The following is a 25,213-nucleotide window of genomic DNA, read 5'->3' as shown; positions in this document are numbered from 1 at the left end:
GACCACCATTTGATGACATTTGGCCTCTCTCAGACCCAAAACTAATTAAGAACATGTTGTCGTTGAATAAGATATTTCCCAATTCCCACTATTCCATATGCTGTATTGATGTTTGTATAGGCTACCATTAACCATTGATCAAAAATAACAATTCTTCTACATTCTATAATTGTGTAGACTTATTGTATAATTTAAGTAGCCTAATGCAGATGTTTGACAATAATTTTACTCTTGAGACGGGTCCATTTGGTTTCATTTTACATTCTCAAGAGTTAAAGAAGAAGGTCCATTTGGTTAATACCAACTCTCCTCATGTAGCATGGGGACCACCTGGAACCCCCTCAAGGACCACATGGTGGTCCCCGGACCACTGGTTGAAAAACCACTGTATAGGCTAGGTACAGTAACAGAACCAAAACGGCTTCTTTATTTCTATTGAGCTATAATGACTGAATTTGTCCAGTGCAGTCCGTTTGGTTTTCATAACGTTGTCCAAAAATATATACAGTAATGTACAGTGTAGACACGTAACCCTGTTCCATACTGGTGGTTGGTATTGATTGTGCAGCAGCGGTAGCTACAGTATAGGTTGCCTGAGGTTGCCTTGTATGAGAAAGGCTTAATGAAATGCACACTCTGCGGCATGCATGGTGAGAGTGTTAACTGTGGGATATAGACTTATAACTCAATGTGGTCATTCAAGATAATTTGGTAGTGTGAGAAGAATGAATGTAATGAAAGTGTTTGTTTATCATGTCAATGTCATGCTCTATCTATGCAGTTTTGGGCTATACTTTTCCTCAAATTAGAAGTGGATTTCATTATACAGTAGTAGTAGCCCTATAGGAAAAAAGTTGATCTCACTACCAAGGACTTGAGAAACTGTTTCAGATCTTTGCTTGATTATTATGGGTCCATTTGGTTGTTGCCGCCATACAAACTTCTATCATGAATCATGATATGATGTGCCTGACTACTGACAAGCAAAGCTCCCATCTCTTACATAACTCATGTGTGCCATACTATGAAGTCCTCTTTGTTTACTCAGTGTGAATGTCAACTTGCATGTTCCAGTGGCAGTTTGACAAACGTGTGTGCCTAAGCTTGAGGCCCTGTCTGGGCTAATTGGGAGCATGTGAACATGGATTGTCTTTTATATATAACTGTGATACAGCTTCTAAAAGGCTTATAGCCCCAAATCCTGACTGATAACTTTTACTGTGTACCATTTATTATTATCCCAACCTCTACAGTGAACTGACAAAGCAGGTCCCATCGATATGTTTCAGTGCAGTTTTCGGTGGGGTGTGGGGGGTCAGGTGATATTATTGACTAGGGTGAGGACACGTGGTTCTCAAACTTTTGAATTTCAAGGACTCTAATAACTCTTACAGACCTGTGTCGGGTCGGTCCCTGGACCCACCACTGGGTTGGGATAACTCTTCCAGACCTGTGTCGGGTCGGTCCCTGGACCCCACCACTGGGTTGGGATACACAAGAACCATACGGCACAATGTATGGACCCTTCACCCTGTGTGAGAATTAGATGGGGCTGTTTCAATGACTTGCATCATTTGTTTTGCTCTTAAACTCAGTAGTGAATGATGTTAATGAGACAGCAGAAAGTCTCTCAAAATGCACCCTCATTGTAACGGGAAGACTAAGAGGATGATTATGTATTTATTTATTTACCTACATGTACATGTCACACTCTTTCTTCAAGCTCCATGGTGTCTTTGCTAGTTCAAACATATTGATTGCAAGTTTTTAATTCCAATTCCAACCGTTTTGGCCAAAGAGAGAGAATATAAACCCCACTCCTGATTCAGATGAGTGACAGGTGGTTGTATTATACAGTATACTCAACTGTACTACACACTGTACTACACACTGGGCAGATGGGCCTGTTCCCACTGGTACCAGTGATGAATGTCAAGATGTTCAGGGTGCAAAAAGACGACAGTGAACTGGCACAGCAGAGTGTTGTAGGCCAGGGACGTGCAGAGAGTGTTAGAGGGGGCAGGGGCTATCCCGTAAGAGGGCACTTTTGGGCAAAAATAGCAGATCTACAAGCTCTCAACGCGTCACGCTATTTTCGGGGCGCAACCCAGCACTCTTTAGCTAGTGGAGATGCGATGTACGACATGGATTTCTAGACAAATTTGTTCAACGCAAAACACTGTGTTCAAGTTCAGGAGACTTTGGAAAAAAAGCAATTCTCCTGAATGCTGCCTTCCGGTATGGCATGGAAAGGAGTGGCATTTTGCTTTTCTTTCACCATGTAGTATAAATTCACAGCCTGGAAAGGGCAGTTGTTTTACAGATGGGTAAAAGGGCAGGGGCCCCTTTGATGTCTATGTGTGCACTTCCCTGTCATAGGCTACAGTACACCAGACTACTTGTTTATGAAGTGTGGGACGAGCTCGCTGAGGCGAGGAACTGTAAATGTTTAAATGAAAGCAGGGGTATGTTAGTTATCTGTTCTATGAAAGCAGGGGTGTGTTAGTTATCTGTTCTATGCCCAGAGGGTCAACCCTATAGGTCATTTGTTTATTCTGCAGTCACTCAGAAAGGAATGCAGACCCTTGGCTTGACCTTTTGCATTGTGCAATGAAGGCATCAAAAGCATCATCGATTCTTGAAAGGGGTAAAGTAAAGGGGGGGCATGTGTTTAGTTAGCCATAAGTACTTAAAGTTGAAAGGGAATTTTACAACTTTATGCGACGATATAAAGTGATCATTTGTAAAAAGTATTAAGTGCCATTGTCTCACCCCCAAAATATCCAGGCTTGGTGTTTCATTAGTTGTTGTGATTTAATAGGGTTTTTTGTTGGAACAAACCAGGTTTTTTCTCCATGCACCTCAATGGGATTTCACTGGGCAGACATGGCAGATACATGACTGATTAAAACTATCTGAGCTCAGTTTTTAAGGTTTCAAGGTAAATCGTTTTTGAATTTTGAACATGCAAATAGAACCCCGTAGTCATCAGGTTGGTACCTGTTGGGATGCACCCAGCATAGCTGTTAATATTTTATAACGCTTGTTCAGAATCATGTTACATGGATCCCTTAGATTTGAGAGAGAGAGAGAGAGAGAGGGAGAGAGAGAGAGAGAGGATCAGCCTTTGAATCTCAAAACTGAATTTCAAAGATTTGCCAAAGCCAGCTGTCTCCCAGAGAGCAGCATTCAATTTTCTTTCTTTTCTTTTTTTTCCAGGAGACCCTACTATTCATTTAGAAAACCACCATCAGTTTTAGGTAATAATATAGCTCACAACTAACACCTTTTGAGTTGAATATTATTATAGTTGATTAGTTGTATGTTTCCCTTCTACTTTGCCAATTAAACGTGCAGCAAATGCACTGTTACTTTACCAAATATTATAGGATATTGCTCTTAGTTTTACAATTTATCAAAACACAGCAATGCATAATAATCAAACTGTCATGTCTTTGAATGTGGTGAAATCTGTAACAAGGCAATAGTAATATATATTTCAGTTTACATTGTCAATGCTTGTGTACAGTTTTAGTCCTTTATGAATTGTATGCCAGTTCTGTCAGTCAAACTATCTATTGATAATAATCTTTGTATTTATTGTAGCATACAGACAGTATATTGGTTTGGATCAGGCCGGATGTTTCAGCCCAGACACCAGGTTTCTGTTTTCACTCTGTGTTAATGTTACAAAAGGTTGCCTAGCAACCGTGTCCCTCCCCCCTTTTCTCCATCTGCTCCCATTGGCTGAAGTGGACAGTGCTGCCTGAAGTGTTATGCTTTGCCTATTCAAGGTTCTGTGGCACAAAGAAGCCCCCCCCCCCCCCCCCCCGATCATGGCCGCATGTAAACAAGACATTGAAAAGACAATTTATGGCTAGTTGGCGATGGATTTCAAGTCACCCCCTCTCTCTGGCATTGTACGCACGGAGGCTACTGATGGCAAACAAGGACAGCCATGCACTTGTTGGCAGATATTTTAACTGTGTGTGTGTGTGTGTGTGTGTGTGTGTGTGTGTGTGTGTGTGTGTGTGTGTGTGTGTGTGTGTGTGTGTGTGTGTGTGTGTGTGTGTGTGTGTGTGTGTGTGTGTGTGTGTGTGTGTGTGTGTGTGTGTGTGTGTGTGTGTGTGTGTGTGTGTGTGTCGCAAGAAAAGCAGAAACCGCACCGCATGAAATACTGAGTGTTAATTAAACTCTGAGAGTCAACAGATGGAGCCAAATGGGCATGTAGTCCACTTGGTTCCATTTGTACAGAGCCCACAAGGGTCCATTTGGTTCCTATCTGTATTATAGTGTGTACAAATGGAGCCAAATGGACATGTTAGGCTCCACTTTGGTTCCATGTGTAGTTAAATTCAAAATTAAATTCAAAATCAATAAACACAAGGATTTTCCTTTGCCATTTTATAACGTTAAGCAACAGTACCCAGTGGCAATACTGAGCAACAATTTTATATAATAATAATAACTAGTCCATACCCGGGGATGTGAGTATACGCAAAGTATTTGCAGACTTGGGGTTATACGCTGTGTACAGTACATCAGGGATCAATTCTGTTTTATTTGGTACTGTAGCACTGAAGATGAGGACACTTATTTCAATCACATCTTCAGCTGCAGTTTCTTGTTCACCCCCATAGTCTGTTATTTGGATAATATAAGTCAATTTTCTGTTATAAAATAATTGCAATGTAAATATAACATGGTGTATGTATGAGCGTGTATGTCATTCAACTGACCATATTGCATACTGTATATTCTATCACTTCTGATGTCACATTGATCAGACTTTGGTTTCTGTTGTCATATGCATTTCTCAATAGGCTACACATACACATTGATTTTCAATATTTACTGTTTCAAAACTCGTTTTCCGTAATATTACAACCGTGTTTTCCTATGACTCGATCTCTGCCTAGCTCCGACAGTTAATCGCAAATCCATTCTGGGCGGGAACCCCATTTGGTGTTTATGTTATGCTTTAGCTGTTGAAAAATAGCAGATCTACAAGCTCGTAGCTTGTAGGTCTGCTATTTTTGAAAAATCATGAAAATGTGGCGCACATCTTTGAATATATTCTTTCAGAGCGAATGTTTTTAACTCAAATCTTTGCTTCTGAGGGGTTCCTGGAATAACATATTTTCAGGTGGGGGTCGGCGGCGGCCAATTCCATATAATTTCTGGGGTCCTTGACATGACATTTTGAGAACCACTGATAAAGAAACATGAGGTATTTCAGTAAACTGTCAGGATTTAGAAGACATTTTTTAAATTTCGTCAGGCCTAAATGGGTTAAATGTTGGGAAAGTGAAAAACAGGGTTCCTCGCGGTCAAAGTCCGTGTTGAAGTTCAGATCAATTGCTCAACCCACTGAGGAGAAGAACGGAACAGATGTGGAACAGAGTGTAAATGTGTGACTGACGGTTTCCTTTTCATGTAGGATAATGAAGTATTAATTTAGTTTAAAAAAAAAATGTTCTAGCCAAATATGAATTGAAGTAGTTGCCTCTGGTGCTTGTGTCAGGGTGTGAAGGGAGATCAGCCAGACAGAGCTTGCAAGCGTTCTTGAAATAGATAGAGGATGGAGTCCTGTGGTACGCTCATTTCACACGAGGATACCTTCAAAGCACTTGAGATGGCTGGATTATCGCAGCGCTGTGTGTCCAGTAAATATGCACGAACTATGATTAAACAATCAAGAAGTCCTGTGTCACATAACCACTCAGACGGCTAAATCAGGGAACACTCTCAGAGCTTCCATGCCACGTTTGAGTCAAAACATCCCCCCCCCCCTTGAATGAGGAAACACTTTCAACACGCTCTCAGACAATGATTTGAATTGTCAGCATAGCTCCCATGTGTGGGGTGCCCTATTATCTAAGCCCAGAGGAATCTGTGGTGCACAGCTGAGCTCGTTATCGGTTGATGACATACATTTTAGGTGCCGTTTCCCTTATTTCATGTTCCCAAATTAAATAAGAGACTCATACTAGAGCAGCGCAGTTCTCAACCTGTCAGCCGGGGGACCACTGGTGGGCTGCGATGGTATTGCAAGTGGGCCTTTCTGTGTGGAGTTTGCATGTTCTCCCTGTGTCCCCTAGAGTATGTACCTTCACAAAAAAACATGCAGTAATACTGCCTCCCCCTGGCCAGCCGGGGCGCCTGATGAGAGGGGAGAGGAACTGGTTAGAATAACGTGTTCCCTCCACACGCTACGTCCTACCGGGGAAACTCCCCCCTGTCCGGTGATAAGACGCAGCTTGGACTTCGAGTCCTCATGCATAGAAGGAAGCATGAGGTCAGTCTGTTGCTCTCCCCAGGTTGGCAGAGGTAATGTAGAGCCCAGGATTACATTACATAATTGAAACTGGGTGAAAAAATGGGATACAAAATCGTGGGATAAAAACTAATCTTCAAAATACAAACGATATAATTATATGAATGTTGAAATCTAACAATGAAAAAGTCATGGTGTTTTCCTTGTAAATAATAACTTAATGTTAGTTCCATTCATCCAATCCAGGACATTAAATAAACATGCTCTGAATATGAATGCCAAAAATAAATGGGGAAATTTGTCAATAACAGGAATATAATAATGATGCAAAGGCTTCACTAGCAAGACTGTAAACAAGACTGGCATACGACACTGGTGCACAACTAAAGTATAAAGGGGGCTTTTAGTGTGAAACTGCCGATGGCCTGGGCTGAGCTCATGACTTAAAGTATATTCAGTGATTTCACTTAATTCAAATATCACCTTTTTTTTCCTTTTTTTGTGATAATCCTTTTGTGATAATCCTTTTGTTTTTTTTGTGATAATCCTCCCTACTATAGTGTGCTGACCATAACAGTTCCTCCCTGTCCCCAGTTAACCACAGGGGTCAAAAAACCATAGTTTCGGTTTTGGTGGTGGGTGAGAAAATATCATCAATGGAATATTATAAAAAATGCAAATTTTGTTGCATATAAAAAACGCTCCACAGTACGTCCCAAACTCTTCTCCCTTCTGGCTCCAAAACTATGGAATGCACTTCCCATTACAATCAGAACTGCAGACTCACTCCCAATCTTCCGCCGTGGTCTGAAAACCCACCTCTTCAGACTCCATTTTAACCCGTAGCACTTGCCCTAGCCTCGACAACCTTACAGGCGCATGCAAAGGCTCGATTTATGTAACTTTAGATAGCATTTTATGCAGACATAGCACTCTATAGTACGCATAGTTTCATTATATAGATATTCCACTGTTAGGTTCTTAGCTTACATATGATTCACGATGACTATTTTTTTGTATGTGATGTATTGCCATGTTTTTGTTCTTGCTTACTGTAAATCGCTCTGGATTAAGAACTTCTGCTAAATGCCTAAATTGTAAATTGTAACGCATCTTGACTTCTGTGCTTACGTCCAGACTGTTCTGGTGTTCTCTAGATGTGTTGTGTTTGTTGGAGAGCAGCCTAGATGCCTCGCTGTGCAGAAGTAGCACCCCTTGGTAAACTGTCAGCTTAGTGACATTGTTATTATTGCACAGCCTCTGGCGCTCTATCAATGTCCACGATGATGAGACAGCGTCGGTCGTGCCCATGGGCTGAACCGATGCCCTGCATGCCCAGAAAGAACCTCACATGTGCCAACGAAGTGCTCTGTCACTCCTCACCACGTCCAATAACTGCCAGGCTTTCTCATGGACATGCTATCATGCAGCAGCTAGCCCCTCCAAAGGAACCATGCAGTGGTGGAAAGTAACTAAGTACATTAAGTACTGGACTTAAAGATGGAGTGCCATGAAACCATGATCAGCAGGTACTATGATTATAGTTGGAGAAAGATTTTTATTTATTTTTTTAAAGTGTACAGAAAGTGTTAAAATTATGTTTTTATGTGGCCACACCTAGCACTTCATTAAGAATGCCTGGTTTGCCTGGTGGATGGTGACTGGTGACTGGTGATGGGTGGTGATCAACCTGAACTGAAGCCGCACCCACAGCTGTTGTTGTATGATAAATGGGGGAGGGGTTATGGGAGGGGATGATATCGTGATGTCACTATATCCTGCCACACTAATAGCCAGCGCAACACCCCATCCTTTGTCCGCCTACTCCTACCAAACCACACCGTTTGCACACATCGGGGGGGGGGGGGGGGGCACTCGCCCAGCAGTCTGCTGTCACCCATGCGGATGCGCCTCAGGCGTTTTACTGGTACTTTTACTGGTAAAAAAAAGTTTCCACCACTGCAAGGCACACATAATACAATTTGAAAATAACCGATGTACACATTGCATCGTGACACGTTGTGAGCTAGTAGATTTTCTTTTGAAGATTCTTTTTATTTTCACCTGGTGTTTTCCATCAGGATGTGGGGCCATTATTGAAGCACTTAACTTAGCACACCGGATGACGTCACCTTTCAACAGAACAGGACGCTATAAACAAGTTACAAGTGTCATTATTTTAACTGTGGTGAAAAAACTAAATAGGACAATTTGGCGGTGAATGTTGAAAACTGGGACATTTGTCGGGACTCAGTACGCCCAGCTTGAAACTGGGGCAATCCAAGTCAAAAGGGAACGTCTGGTCACCCAGCCTCTGTGGACAATTATTGTAATGTTGAAGTCACATACACATTTCCTTTTATGTGGCATTTGTTTAAAAGTAAGAACCTCAAATAGCTGTGTTGAGGAATGCGTAGAATCCCAGCCTGCTGGCAAGCATGGAGCAGGCTGTTTATAATGGGAGGTGGAGAGGGGGAGGGGGGTCTCCTCAATTAGGGGGATAAGCTCTGGAGCGGCCCTTCCAAGCCATGTTTGGAGCTGTTTGGTGGAAGTCGGACCACGCTGTGAGCACTGGAGAGCTCCTCTATTCTCTGCCATTTGTCGACAAAGCAAACGTCAAACGGCGTTACATAACGGCCCCATCTCTCTGTCCACGGTCCACACAGAGTGTGATGAGACCTCTTTTGTGTGAGCATGGCTCAGTTTTTGAGGCAGCCTTTCAACAAGGCGCGCATGGACCCCGCCCACCTGAAAGGCATTGTAGTTCAACATATGGCAGTATTGGTACATTTATGGTAGAATTTATTTTTCAGAAGATCCAAATAGGGAAAAACAAATCCAGAGGAAAAGTTCAGGTGTGTGCAATTATTTATTTTTTAGCTCATACAAAAACGATGTGACGCGAGCTTGTATAGACCGTCTATTTTAGCAGTTTGACGTACTAACGCAGTATAGGGTTCAAGTGGTTAACTTATGGATTTGTCCGGTAGCTTACAGTATATCCTCACTTATAGCCTCTCTGCGATTGGCTGGCCTTGGGCAGTGCCTTGCCAAAGGGATTGAATGTTTTCATAAGTGGGTCCACAGTTGCTGAGTGGGTGGCACATTCCCAGGTGGCATGTGGTGACAGCTCACTCTGGACACGCCTTTTGTTTTAAACAAACACACCCCCTGCGGAGTGAGGCTCAAGGTCAAAGCTATAGGCACGTAAAGCAGTGAGGGGGTCCAGAAGGCTGGACCAGACCAGCCCTCCCAGACACCACTGTCTCAGGGGTCTTTGAAGAGAAGAGAGAGCTCTGACAAGAGTGGCTATTGGACTTACATGGACTGATTTTGGTTGACCCGGCTTCCTATCCTATCCAACACCCACTGTGCCGATTTTACCCAGCCTCTGGTATATAGGTAAGGAATGTCCACAGCTCTGCTTTGGGGTGGCATTCATTGTTGCTTTGGTTACTTGATAATTGTATTTTACTCATACTGTACAACAAAATACAGAATATTGCACTGCTGCTGTGTTTCACTGTGCATGTCTTCTCTGTTGAGTCATCAGAAGGCGATAATTAATCCACAGATCTGGCAGGTTGTGTAAAAATACTCCTGAGCTAGTGGTGATCCAGACCATGTTGTGTAAAATACTCCTGAGCTAGTGGTGATCCGGACCATGTTGTGTAAAATACTCCTGAGCTAGTGGTGATCTGGACCATGTTGTGTAAAATACTCCTGAGCTAGTGGTGATCCGGACCATGTTGTGTAAAATACTCCTGAGCTAGTGGTGATCCGGACCATGATGTGTAAAATACTCCTGAGCTAGTGGTGATCTGGACCATGTTGTGTAAAATACTCCTGAGCTAGTGGTGATGCGGACCATGTTGTGTAAAATACTCCTGAGCTAGTGGTGATCTGGACCATGTTGTGTAAAATACTCCTGAGCTAGTGGTGATGCGGACCATGTTGTGTAAAATACTCCTGAGCTAGTGGTGATCCGGACCATGTTGTGTAAAATACTCCTGAGCTAGTGGTGATCCGGACCAAGCATGTTGCAAAATGTTTGACAGTATATCACATGTGAAGTCTCTCTAGGAGGGCTGCAGGGGCAGTACAAGTATATTGATATTAATTCATATCAATATTGTGATGAGACTAAAGTCATCTGGGATTTAACGTATAAGGCTAATAATAATATTGTGAAACTGATATGGCACTAGTGTTGTCTTTTCCTGGTTTTAACCCACTTAGACCTGAGGCTAAATCATGACAGTTTTCAGAAAAAAACATTTCATGTCAAGGACCCCAAACAGTAGCCTATATGTAATTGGCTGCTGACCCCCCCCCCCCCCCCCCCCCCCCTACAAATCTTTTAGATGCTGTTTATTATAATCACAATTCACTGTTTATATTGATTTCGAGGTATTTGATCAAAAACATTGTGATATTTGATTTAGTCCATATTATCATCAGGCAGCCTTAGCTCTGTGCTGCTCCATTGTTGGACATGAGCTGATAATAATAACAACAACAACTAGAAAAAGTGCCCTTCTGGGCACAGGTCTCCACCAGGAGGATAGGAGTGTGAGTGTGATGTTTGGCAAAATGTTTAGGAGCAATATAAACGTGTGTGTGCGTTTGCGCGTGCGTACATGCGTGTGTGACGTGGCTTGGCCTGTTGTAGTGCCACCATGAGGCTGATTTGAAAACCGTCAAGTGGCATTTCTTCCAAAGCCTAGTGGGAATATGCATGCACAGTTTCACCACAATCGGACGCTGCGTTGAGTAGTTGTGGCGATTTGTACAAAACGGGTACAAAGCGGGCTACTCCTGAAAAGTTTAAAAGCCAATCGTAGCCAATGAGGGTGGATTATGAGAAATCAAACAAACCCGTCTTGATCACATGACTATGGAGAGCATGTGTACCGATTTACGTGAAATTTGGATAAAATCTGAAGGAGTAATATTAGAAAATGTGTTTTACATATTTCGGCCTCCTGGTGGCGCTATAAAAGAGCAGATGTGAAAAATTCCAGGCAAAGGTTTTTCCAATCTTAGCCAATCAGGATGGAGTCTGAGAAATCTGAAAGACCCGTTTCGTTGAATGGCTCTAGAGAGACTGTGTACCAATTTGCGTGATGTTTGGACAAAATCTGTAGGTGTACTGTCCAAAAACTTGTTTTGCACAAAGCGGCCTCCTGGTGGCGCTATAACAGGCCGTTCTGGAAATTTTGGCATTTGGCATCGACCGGGTTAACGGTGCCGGAGATTAGCTGATCACGGACGGACGGACGGACGGACGGACGGACGGACGGACGGACGGACGGACGGACGGACGGACGGACGGATGGACGGACGGACGGACGGACGGACGGACACACGGAGTGCAAAACATACTCTCTCCCCATGCCTTCGGCCTGGTGGAGACAATAATAAAAACACTAAAAGCTAAGGGATAAAAACATTAAAAACTGTGAAAAAAAGAGTTATGTAGGGAAAGCAGTATTGAAGAGGTGGGTTTTGAGGGCGGTTTTGAAGAATGATCACATGTGCCTCTAGGACGCATCCTTGAGACTTCAATTGAACACTTTGCCCGAAACAGAAAGGGTATTTTAAGGCCTTGTTGTTATTGCCTGGAAATGTGTCTGATAATTGCACAGAGGAATAACTACTCTATTGTTTGGTTTGCCATGGATTCCTTACTCCGTCCCCCCCAAGCAAATCATTTTCAACTAAAGCTTTCCCGACGACAACAACAACAAAACTGAAAATTCACTAGTAGAGCTATAGAGCCCTGAGGGACTCCGCTCAACCATATGGGGTTTCATCACCACATGTATGGAGTGAGAGTACGTCTGCTTCTACCACATGGTCTTCAGTGGTGGAAAGTAACTAAGTACATTTACTTTAACCCATTTTGACCTGAAAACGATTCTAAAAATGTCTTTTTTGAAAAACCTATGTTTCTATGTCAGTGGTGCTCAGCCTTTTTCACATCAAGGACCCCCAGAATTATCTGTATTTGGCCGCAGACCCCCATCTGAAAATATGTTGTTCCAGGGACCCCCCCAGAAGCAAAGATTTGAGTTAAAAACGTTCGCAAATCTTTGAATATATATTCAAAGATTTGCGCCACATTTTCACGATTTTCAAAAATAGCAGACCTACAAGATCATAGCGCAGCACTCGGTGGCGCGCTATGAGCTTGTAGATCTGCTATTTTTCAACAGCTAAAGCATAACATAATGCATAAAACACCAACCCGCCCCGAATGGGTTAAGTACTGTACTGTAAGTACAATTTTGAGGTATTTGTACTTTACTGGAGTATTTCCAATTTCCAATACTTCTATTACTTCTACTCTGCTACATTTCTGGTCCAAATGTGTACTTTTACACCACAACATTTATTTCAACACTTTAGTTATTAGTTACTTTGTAGACTTTTGCGTGGTTGTGACGCATTGTCTGCTTGTAGATCAGCTATTTTCAAAAGATTTTGTACACATTTTGATCATGTGAAACAGGACATTCTGCAATATGAGTACTTTTAACTTTTAGTACTTTAAGTACATTTTGACGCAGATCATTTTGTACTTTTACTTGAATACATCTTTTACTAGTGGTGATCCGGACCATGTTGCATCCATCCATAAATCCGGACCATCGCATCCATAAATGCGATGCATATGTATGTGTCTTTGTCATAGTCCGACGGTACATTATGTTAGGAGATGTAGTTTGGCCTTTGGCTGTTTTACATTTTTCTATGGCCTCCTTTGAAAAACGTTTGGACACCGGCTGGATATAGTAGTGAAAATAGCCAATCTACAAGCTCACCATGTGTCCAAACGTGAGCAATGCATTGATATTAAGTACTAATTCAGGACGGGGACCCTTTTTGGTGTTTTAAGCATTATGTTATGCTATTTAGCTTTAGCTATTGAAAAATAGCAGATCTACAAGCTCATAGCGCGGCACCGAGTGCCACGCTACGAGCTTGTGGATTTGCTATTTTTGAAAAATCTTGAAAATGTGGCGCAAATCTTTGAATATATATTCTTCTGGGGGGATGGTCCCTGGAACTACATATTTTCAGATGAGGGTCCGCGGCCAATTACAGATAATTCTTCGGGTCTTTGACATGAAAAGGGTTGAGCACCGCTGACATAGAAACATAGGTTTTTCAGAAACCGTTTAGGATTTAGAAGACTTTCTTTTTTTTTGGTACTTTTCTGACTAGTTATGACTTAAGTTGATCTGGCCTCGATCGGACTCTCTCTGATTCATCCAGGGACGTCCATCTTAGTGGGCAGAATTTATGTTGGTTGAAATCAGGTGATATTCTTGGGCCAGATCTGACTAGTCTTGGTTTGACTTGATCTGGCGTCCCAATGGAGACATCACTAATTGGTCCAGGTCCTGACCGTGCTTGCTGGGGTGGTTCTGTAGTAGTAGGCTAGTAGTACCAGTGATGGAGCTGCAGATGTCCGTGATAAAAGCTACACTAACCTACCTGTCACTAACCATGTCGTCAGAAAACGCATGTTCCTGTCCCAGTACAAACAGAGAATGTGAGCTTTTGATATACCCTGTCACGTTTGGACCTTCTCCAGTTTATAGCACAATAACTTATCTGTTTGGGTTTTTTTTCTTTTTTGCTTCAGAGGCGAGGCACTGACTGACCTCTCTTTGTGAAACTAAAGTGTAGCAGATTGCAAGGACGGAATGTGCAGTTACAGTAGGTAGTAAGTACATGACCTTTAGGAAAGCATGCAGTTCCAGTTGATAATGCCTTATCTTATCCTCATGTTTATCTTGGCCTGGCTACCGCCGTGCTCCTGCACTGGTCTCATCTCTCTCTCCCCTCTCTCTCTCTCTCTCTCTCCCCTCTCTCTCTCTCTCTCTCTCTCTCTCCTCTCTCTCATCTCTCTCTCTCTCTCTCTCTCTCTCTCTCTCTCTCTCTCTCTCTCTCTCCCTCTCTCTCTCATCTCTCTCTCTCTCTCTCTCTCTCTCTCTCTCTCTCTCTCTCTCTCTCTCTCTCTCTCTCCTCTCTCTCTCATCTCTTCCTAAAAAGGCCTGCAGGGTGATCTGTGTCTCTCGTGAGTGTTTATGCAACGTGGTGCATGCTGGCAGTGGTAGCTGTCAGGTGTTCATGATCAATAATATCTTGTGTCAAGAGGAGCACATATCACCTCATTCTTCTTCTTCTTCTTCTTCATCTTCTTCTTATTCTTTGTATATACATTCCACTGTTGTGGTGCGTGCGTGCGCGCCGGTGTACATGTAAAAAGTACAAGACTTGTGGAATGTGACAGTTGACATCACCCTGAGTACTCTTTAATAGAGTTTGGAAAGAGCAGATAGGAGTCCTAGTGAGAGGATTATAGCAGCGGATGACGTTATGGACGTGTGTCGTCTCTCTGGGACGCGGGGGGTCAGGGATCCTTGTCTGTTTTATTAGGGAATAAACATCCCAGGGCCTCGGCACAGCCAGCTTCTCTCTCTGTAGCAGTGTGTATACCGCTGCAGTAATGGAAGATATGTTTCAAAGGTCTGTTTGCACCCCCACGGGGCTTGTCTGGAATCTCTCCGTTTTTTCCCCCCCTCCCATCCATTTAGACCTATTTCAGGAGACGGAAACATCCCCTCTTCTGTCTCTCTCTGCCTGCTGCTCTGGAGCTGCGTGCCAGTGTGGATTTTGAACAGCAAATTTGAATAGTTTTCATTTAGTCACACATTTTAGTCACCTGGAATGTTTTGGTGTTAGTCTAGTTTTAGTCGACTAAATCTACATGATTTAGTCGACTAAAATGTATTTTGGCGGGCCTTGATGCCCGATTTTACACTTGCTGAAAATAGAAGATCTACAAGCTCACAACTTGTAGATCGGCTATTTTCAGCATGCAACCAAGTTTAAAATATACTGGATCTCTTGAGTCCCCATTTTATTCTAGTTTTTATTTGTTGACGAAATTGTCAATATATTTAGTCTTAGTTTGAGTCATCTACACTACAGTACTCTACACTACAGTACTCTAAACTACAGTAATCTACACTACAGTACTCTACACTACAGTACTCTACACTACAGTAGGCTACTCTACACTACAGTACTCTACACTACAGTAGGCTACTCTACAGTACTCTACACTACAGTAGGCTACTCTACACTACAGTACTCTACACTACAGTAGGCTACTCTACAGTACTCTACACTACAGTAGGCTACTGAGTAGCCGCTACTCTACACTACAGTACTCTACACTACAGTAGGCTACTGAGTAGCCGCTACTCTACACTACAGTAGGCTACTCTACACTACAGTACTCTACACTACAGTAGGCTACTCTACACTACAGTACTCTACACTACAGTACTCTACACTACAGTAGGCTACTCTACACTACGGTAGGCTACTCTACACTACAGTACTCTACACTACAGTAGGCTACTCTACACTACAGTACTCTACACTACAGTAGGCTACTGAGTAGCCGCTACTCTACACCAAGGAACCTTGGTGTTGTCCTGGACAGTCAGCTCTCGTTCAAAACACACATCACAGCTGTCACTAGATCCTGTAGGTTTACACTCTACAACATACGACGAATTAGACCGTTCCTCACCCAGGAGTCAGCCCAGCTCCTAATCCAGACAACAGTCTTGTCAAAACTTGACTATTGTAACTCCCTCCTTACTGGCCTACCGGCATGTGCACTTAAGCCCCTCCAACTGATCCAAAATGCCGCAGCCCGCTTGGTCTTCAACCAGCCAAAATTCTCACACGTCACCCCCCTTCTCCGCTCCCTCCATTGGCTCCCGGTCGCTGCCCGCACAGAATACAAAACTCTGATGCTGGCATTCAAAGCAACCAAAGGCATGGCCCCCCCATATCTCACAAGTATGATCGTACCCTACAAACCCTCCCGCGCACTCAGATCAGCCAACGCAGGGAAGCTGGAGGTACCTTCACTAAAAACGCCGGGACAACGCTCCACACGTCCCAAACTCTTCTCCCTTCTGGCTCCAAAACTATGGAATGCACTTCCCATCACAGTCAGAACTGCAGCCTCACTCCCAATCTTCCGCCGTAGTCTGAAAACCCACCTCTTCAGACTCCACCATGGCCCGTAGCACTTGCCCTAGCCTAGCCCCTTAGATAGCACATTATGTAGACTTAGATAGTATTTTAAACAGACTTATAGCTTGTTACGTAGACAGCTCTAGAATTGCACTTTATGTAGTCATAGCACTTTATAGTACACATGTATAATATATTATATAGTATAGTATGTATAGTTTACATAGATACTCCACTGTTACGTTCTTAGTCTACGCATGATTCATGATAACTACTTTTTATATATGTGATGTATGCCATGCTTTTGTTATTGCTTAATGTAAGTCGCTCTGGATTAAGAGCGTCTGCTAAATGCCTAAATTGTAAATTGTAAATTGTACACTACAGTACTCTACACTACAGTAGGCTACTGAGTAGCCGCTACTCTACACTACAGTACTCTACACTACAGTAGGCTACTCTACACTACAGTACTCTACACTACAGTACTCTACACTACAGTAGGCTACTCTACACTACAGTACTCTACACTACAGTAGGCTACTCTACACTACAGTACTCTACACTACAGTACTCTACACTACAGTACTCTACACTACAGTAGGCTACTCTACACTACAGTACTCTACACTACAGTACTCTACACTACAGTACTCTGCGAGGCAAAGCCGCCATGCATGCAGTGTTGATTTCGTCGACTAAAACTAAGTCGAAAAATGTTCGTCGACTACCTTTTTTCACTGATGAAAACTAAATGGAAACTAAATGAAAACTAAGCTTTGATGACTAAAACTAAGACTAAATATACTGATGATTTTGTCAACAAATAAAAACTAGACTAAAATGCTAGGAAGGAACTAGTGGACAAGAGATCCAGTATACGTCATTTTACACTTGGTTGCATGCTGAAAATAGCCGACGCTCACAACACTTCACAACACTTGTAGATCGGCTATTTTCAGCAAGTGTCAAATCAGTCATTACGACGGCATCGAGGCCCGCCAAAATACATTTCGGTCGACTAAATCAACTAGATTTAGTCGACTAAAATCTTATGATATTTAGTCGACTAAAACTAGACTAACACTAAAACATTCCGGGTGACTAAAATGTGACTACAACTAAATGAAAACTATTCAATAGACTTTGACTAAAACTAAAATCAAAATGTGTTGCCAAAAACAACACTGCATGCACGCCATCTGCATGCTGCTCTCATCATGTCTCTTGCAAAAGGTGCATGCATGTATTTTGCACATCATTTGGGAATGTGCATTAAAAATACGCAGTAAATACGTTCTTCATTTTACAGATGAAAACCAGATAGGCCAACAATACCTGTGTGTGTGTGTGTGTGTGTGTGTGTGTGTGTGTGTGTGCGTGTGTGCGTGTGCGCGCGTGCGTGCTTGCGTGCACAGGGGAGAGAGAGCAAGTGTGTGTGTGTGCGCGCGCAGGTGCGCTTGCACGCACGCGTGTGTGTGTACAGAACATGTGTTTGTACTTGCATGCATGAGTGAGCGTCTGAGTGTCTTTGTGTGTGTTTGTGTCTTAACTCAATAAGCATATAAATGGAGGAGGTCTCCTAAATCAGACCTCCTGGCTGCTGTACAATGGAAGTGTTTCTCTGTTACTTCCCTGGTGGCCTCGGTGTTGTTCCTGCTGCTCCACTGAGGCAGCTCCAATTAACATAATGCCTGCGCTCTCTCTCTCTCTCTCTCTCTCTCTCTCTCTCTCTCTCTCTCTCTCTCTCTCTCTCTCTCTCTCTCTCTCTCTCTCTCTCTCGCACCCTCCTCCCTCCTTGTGGTTAAGGGGAAAACCACTCAATTTCAGATGTATAAGTTGTTGTCCCTCTTTTGTGTTAGTCCGGCAGCCAACAGGCTTCTTTTGTTTAAAGTGGGACATTTGGTATATTGTTTTTTTTTATTTTGCCTAAAATATTGTACATTCATGAATCCACTTGCTGGCTGGCTGCCGCTATTGAGCAATCTTTTAGGGGGATATACAGTATGTGACCATACCATTAACAACCTATAGCCTATAAGGCAAGATTTTCAAAATGTCTTTATGCTTTATGCAAACTAGGGGGGTTTTCATGATTTTTAATCCATTCCAAGCATTAGTTGTGCACACAAAACAGAAAACACTCCTTGGGCTAAAAACGGCCTTAGCCACTTGGCCAAATGTGCCCAAAATGTGCTGACCTCAACACATTTGTGATGACGGCTATGGCCGTTTTTAGCCCAAGGAGTGTTTTTTTTGTAAAACTAATGCTTGGAATGGATTCAGAATGATGAAAACCCCCACATGTCACATGCTACTTAAAGCATAATGCAATGAAATTGACTAGCATATATAGGTTGTTAACACCCCAATCGCCCAGGACAAAGTTCACCGTCCTTTCAATTAGTAACACCCAGCGCCCAGGACGAAGTTTTATCCAATAGACGAAGATTATTGATATCACAACCGATCGCATCGATCCACAGCCTAGGAGTGCCTATTGCACAATACTCGATGTTGCGTAACAGTGGGACGTCATCGAAAATGTCCCCCCCCCCCTGTTTAGCCGACGAGAACGAAAATCTTAAAACGTTAATAACTCTCAATCTAAATCATCCCGTCCAATTCTAAGAAAAGATCCTGTGATAGACGGCCCACCGTGGTCCAGTCGCTAGTCGCGTTAGACATAATCATACCTCCCGTTGTTGTCGATCGGCTCTAGAGTGTTTTGGCTACATTTAGCTGCTACAGCCACATCCGGGATAACATCCGTCGGTAAAAGTGCTCCGTTGCTATAAATCGCTGGGCGCTATGATTTAATGGATTAAATAACTCCGGGCGTAACACGAGTGTTAATGGTATGGTCACATATAAACCCCTATAAAAAAATGCTCAAACAGTCGCTCAGCAAGTGGATTCATGAATGTAGACAATATTTTAGGCCAATACAAAAAACGATACACCAAATAAATGTCCCAGTCCACGCCCCCGGCTGCCAGACTGTGTGTTGCATCAGTGATTCTCTGTGGTTCCCATAGCAACATAAATGACATGTTGTTGTTGGTTCCATCAGCCCAAGCAGGAACACCATTGATTGTATCTAATTAGACCATTGAGTGTATCTAATTAGTGTAGCTAAACGGGATTTGGGGAAAAAAAGGTTTACTTGCTTTTTTGAGGGGTACTAGCCCCTCCTATAAACCACTTAGACCTGGGAACGATTCTACAAATGACTTGTTGACAGTTGACAGTTTTCTGAAAAAACCCATGTTTCTATGTCAGTCATTCTCACACATTTTCATGTCAAGGATTTATATGTAATTGGCCGCTGACCCCCATCTGAAAATATGTTGTTCCAGGGATGCCCCAGAAGCAAAGATTTTAGTTAAAAACGTTGGCTCTGAAAGAATATGTATTCAAGGATTTGTGCTACATTTTCACGATTTTTCAAAAATAGCAGATTTACAAGCTCATAGCGCGGCGAGTGCCGTGCTATGAGCTTGTAGATCTGCTATTTTTCAATAGCTATAACATAATGCTTCAAACACCAAAAGGGGTTCCCGCCCTGAATGGGATAAACATACTGTACAGTGAAGATTCTGTCTGAACACAAACATTAAAGGCCATTGACAATGAATGGAGAATTTTACGTCATATGTGTCTGGGCAAATCGACTGGGTATGTCGGTGGGAACCCTTGGCTAATAAGGGACCACCATTCTTGATGATGATGTACGATGATTAGAGCGCCCCTTACTTCACACAGGTGTGATTTTTATCCATTGTCCACGATATTTGGACTTTATGCTGTGATGATATTCCATGACTGAAATATCTATAGTTTAGATACAATGTTTATAACCATTTTCTGGTGGGGGCCAAATCACCTGGATGCGTTCTGAATAGAACATTAGAATAGAACTTTGTAAACTAAAATTGCACAAGACAGATATGGCAAATAAATGAAATATACACAGAAATGACAATGACCAGTACCCATAAATAAATGTACTATAGATCAAACACACCATGCATTTAATAATTGCATACTTTTAAAGATTAGCCAATCTACAAGCTCACAACACGTGGCAATACTACAATTGTATAGATCAGCCATTTTAGCTAATTTTCAACAGATTAATTAATACAGACGATTGGAACGAGACTCGAGTATGCAATAATTAACTAAATAATTGAGATTATCTCAATGAATTGTGATCTGGTGGTAATGTAATAATTGTCAGACAGACCACCTAGTTCTGAACTAGATTTGTAACTAACGATGCTAAAGTTCACGGCCTCCCTGTCTGGCTTCACTAGATCTCCTTTCATCCTGTAACACAACCATAGGTGTGCCTCTACGTTTTCATTAGCTGTAGTATACAGTGCTCCCCCGTTTGCAGCTATTTTATGCATCACTAAACAGCAGCACTAGAGTCAATGAGAGCATGCCAGAGGCTAGCATATAGCGGCCTACAGCATGCCAGAGGCTAGCATATAGCGGCCTACAGCATGCCAGAGGCTAGCATATAGCGGCATACAGCATGCCAGAGGCTAGCATATAGCGGCCTACAGCATGCCAGAGGCTAGCATATAGCGGCCTACAGCATGCCAGAGGCTATAGCATATAGCGGCCTAGCTCTGGTCCATAGCTCCAATTCGTTGCATTTAGAGCTATGTTACTCTCGACTTCCGGGGCTCGCATGAATGCAGACCAGCCTCTCGTTGTTTCTTTTTGGCCAGAAAGGGATTTTTTTCACCGGAGGAAAAATATTCTCTCTGAGGCAATTCTCTGGGCAATATCGGTAGAAGGTGCAGTGGAGTAACTAAAAGTATTTTTTTCCCGGTGGAAACAAAATCCCCTTTTGGCCAAAAAGTACCATTTATACGTGTGGTGGGGGGCTCAGCGTGCAACCACTAAGGAAAGTAGGCTTTCTAATGACACAGCCCGCCTTTGTTTTGGTGCGTAGCAAAAACGTTCTTTTTATTTATGCTAAAGACGAGAGGCTGGTCTGCATTTATGCGAGCCCCGAAAGTCGAGAGTAACAGCTCTAAATGAAACGCATTAGAGCTATATGGACCAGAGCTAATAGCGGCCTACAGAGTCAATGAGAGCATGCCAGTGGCTAGCATATAGCGGCCTACAGAGTCAATGAGAGCATGCCAAAGGCTAGCATATAGTGGCCTACAGAGTCAATGAGAGCATGCCAGAGGCTAGCATATAGTGGCCTACAGAGTCAATGAGAGCATGCCAGAGGCTAGCATATAGCGGCCTACAGAGTCAATGAGAGCATGCCAGAGGCTAGCATATAGCGGCCTACACGGGCTATAATATGTCGGGATTTGTTGAGATTTCTTTTGTCTTGTTATAACAGGGCTCTCCAGAAGAGGGCAGTGTAAGGCCGGGTCGAGCATCAAGTAAGTAACCTCTCTGCAACTCTCTAGTCTAGCTATAGTAAAGTATCTCTGAGTAATCCAAGAAATGATCACTGTACAACAGTATAGTAATCTAGGAATGTCACACTATTGCAGTATTTAAAATGCATCTATTGTTGAGGCGCTAGCCCCTCCTATATATAGCTTTTAATGTTTGTCCTGTCTAGACAAACATTAAAAACACCATTGACAATGAACAGTTTAATGTTTGTCTTGTCCTAACACAAACATTAAATTAAATTGACAATGAACAGAGTTTAAAGGGACACTTCACCCTTTTTGCAAAAAAATATATGTTAATGATGTTTAGAAGACTTAGAACACTTTCCTGGTGGTCTTTATGGGTAGGCCTAAGTGGTTTTAGATATTTTAGATTTTAGCAGTGAGCCCAGTGTCTCTGATGTCATCGACACTGGGCTCACTTCCTTCCTGGACTACAATTCCCATAATGCTTTGCTTTGCATAGTGCACTGCTCCTCCTTGTGGATAGGGGGAGGGCTGTCTTACTGAGACAACATGTAGTCCATATCATATCACAGATTTTTCTACTGGCATTAACATGATGAATTAAAAATATGAATAGTGCAGGTAGAAGGCACAATCCACTGTTAATTAGGGTGGCCATAAGGGGGTTAACATATATTTTTGTACGATGATAAGAGCGCCCCTCACTTCACACGGGTGTGATTTTCAATCTACCGTCCACTAACTCAGTGGTTCTCAAAGTGGGGTTCCAGGGCATCCCCAGAAACAATGATTTAATATCGCCTCAAAATCAGCGTAATGAAGATTTTTAACAACACAAATCTTCTCTTATATATGGGGTCCCTGGCACCAAATCTTGCAGTTGGGGTTCGGAACTTCCACAGCTAAATAATTTATATCAATTTGGGGGTCCTTGACCATACTATGTCTGGACTGTACTTGCTTCAATATGGTGGGTGATCACAAACATCCTGTTTATATGGACTTGGTGTTTTCATGGATTGTTCTATTTGTGACTCACTGGGTGTCACGATCAGAGTCAGAGGTGTAGGACCCATGGTGCAGGACTGAGGCAGAGGACGAGGCAGACACCGGGCAGATCCAATGCAAGGGAGTTTATTAATAGAGTTTTTTTCAGACCGAGTACGAGTACAAGTAGCCTCCTTAACTTTTAGTACTCGCCAATACCTCAGTACCGATACGAGTACTTTACTTTTGTTGAGTATACACTTATTTGACCCCCTTTTTCTCATAGATGCAGATGGATCTCCGATCAATTTATGCTTGTAGATCGGCTGTTTTTGACGATTTGCTGCAGTGTTGGGTCAGACTTGCCTACTGTCAATTGGATGTTTTGGTACGAGTACTTACTACTTGAGGGTGGTATCGGCCTGAGTAACAGATACCAGTATCGGTATCGGAACAACGGAATTAACTCAAAAAACAGGAACAAAGGCAGGAACACGAGGAGACTTGGAATTAAACAAGAACTACATGTAGGTGCACAGTGGAAATACTAGGAACTAGGAAAATACAAGGAAATACCATGAGCTAACTAAATAAGGTGACTTACATTTACGAACGAACAAGGAACTAAAAACACAAGGGCAAATAAATAGACAGAGACTAACTAGACAGGTGAACAACTGACAAATCAACACAGGGATAGGCTGGGGGACTAAGAGGACACATGTGGAAAACTAGACTAATCACAAGGTTAGACAAGGCAGGAACTACAGGGGCAGACAGGAAAAGGCACAAAACAATACTACAAAATACAGGTACACAAGTGTAAAGAAAAACTCTTAACTAAAAAACAAGGAACACATGAAAAATACAACAGGAATACAGAACACGTCACAGACTGTGACTAACTGGGAACAGAGCACTCCACTTTATATTATCAATGGAGCAGAGTGTCAGGATTCAAAGAAGGTACCCGGAAAGAAATGTTTGTTTTAAAACATTTAGGCCTGACGTCGAAATTCAAAAAAAATTCTTCTAAATCCTGACAGTTTGCTGAAATACCTCATGTTTCTGTAACAGTGGTGCTCAATATTTCATGTCAAGGACCCCAAAAATATGTTGTTCCAAGGACCTCTCAGAAGCAAAGATTTGAGTTAAAAACGTTCGCTCTGAAAGAATATATATTCAAAGATTTGCGCCACATTTTCGCGATTTTTCAAAAATAGCAGACCTACAAGCTTGAGTGCCGCGCTACGAGCTTGTAGATCTGCTATTTTTCAATAGCTAAAGAATAACATAATGCTTAAGACACCAACAGTGGTTGATGCGACGTGATACCGTATGTTGAACTTGTTGAGAGAGACTGTCTCTGAAAGTAACATGGCCTTAGTTTAGACAGAGTTTTTACAAGATGGCTTTTCTGTCCTGTCACAGTCTCGCCTGGCCCGCGCTCGCTTAGCTCGGTCAAGATCACACCTCTGAGAAGAACCATGAAAGGCTCCCCTGACCTGATTCCTGCTGCAGGTGAGCTAGACACACACACACACACACACACACACACACACACACACACACACTCACGTTTGCCTCATCTATCTTTCAACACTCTACCGTGGGACACCTTATACACAGCCCAGGGAAGCTTAGAGGGACGCTTTAAAAACTCATTATGTTAACCTGCAACGTCACTTAAACAAGCCGTGCCGAAACAACAGTGCAACAAGCTATGTATACACAATGCTACAGCTGTTTCTATTCTTGCCTCTGATCGTGTTAATCTGCCTATTAGCGTTTAGTCATGTCCCAGCAGCGGAGAGCAATTAACGCTACAGAGCAGCAGAGTATCAATTTGGTGCCCTGGATTTGATGTTGAACTTCTATTTTAATCATTTGGGGCACAGCGAGGTGTAGCAATAGCTTGGTTTTTTCCCACGAGTGCTGATGCAATGAGACTACATTATCTCCAGGCTGAAAGTGGGACTGCTGTGCCAGCCTTTCCACGAATCATGGGGGAGTGAGGAAACGATGACCATCTCCCCATGTTCTCATGGAGTGTGTATTTTGTATCGTCCTATGTGGCAGTTTAGCGTTGGACTCCAGCAGGGTGTGCAAGGGGAAAAGCGTTCTCATGTGTGTGTTTTGTGGTCCTATGTGCCGGTGTAGCGTTGGACTCCAGCAGGGTGTGCAAGGGGAAAGGCGTTCTCATGTGTGTGTTTTGTGGTCCTATGTGCCGGTGTAGCGTTGGACTCCAGCAGGGTGTGCAAGGGGAAAGGCGTGGTGACCCTGAGAGCCACCCTGGTGCACATCGACGACGAGGACAGCGTCAGCGAAGACTCCAGCAGCGTCGCAGCAGCAGCGACAGGTAAGTTGGAGAGACACATTTTGATTATAGTTTTAGTCTCTTGAATAGCTTCCATTTAGTCTTAGTCACATTTTATGAATGTTTTAGTGTTAGTCTAGTTTCAGTCGACTAAATATC

General features: G+C 42.8%; 1 protein-coding gene across 1 annotated transcript in view; it reads left to right on the top strand.

Annotated features, from left to right (window-relative positions):
* sorbs1 (sorbin and SH3 domain containing 1) overlaps positions 1 to 25,213 on the top strand; it is a 77,386-nt gene that overhangs the window by 704 nt on the left and 51,469 nt on the right. The window contains exons 2-4 of the mRNA XM_079512418.1: positions 21,723 to 21,765; positions 24,169 to 24,258; positions 24,974 to 25,096. Of these exons, the coding sequence (XP_079368544.1) occupies positions 24,225 to 24,258; positions 24,974 to 25,096 (157 nt within the window). The 5' untranslated portion in view covers positions 21,723 to 21,765; positions 24,169 to 24,224. The remainder of the gene's footprint in view (positions 1 to 21,722; positions 21,766 to 24,168; positions 24,259 to 24,973; positions 25,097 to 25,213) is intronic.

This window comes from Electrona antarctica (assembly GCF_951216825.1).
Source record: "Electrona antarctica genome assembly, chromosome: 10".
NCBI classification, from domain to species: Eukaryota; Metazoa; Chordata; class Actinopteri; order Myctophiformes; family Myctophidae; genus Electrona; species Electrona antarctica.
Note: the sequence above shows the minus strand (reverse complement) of the source record. Positions and strands in the feature narration are given on the sequence as shown.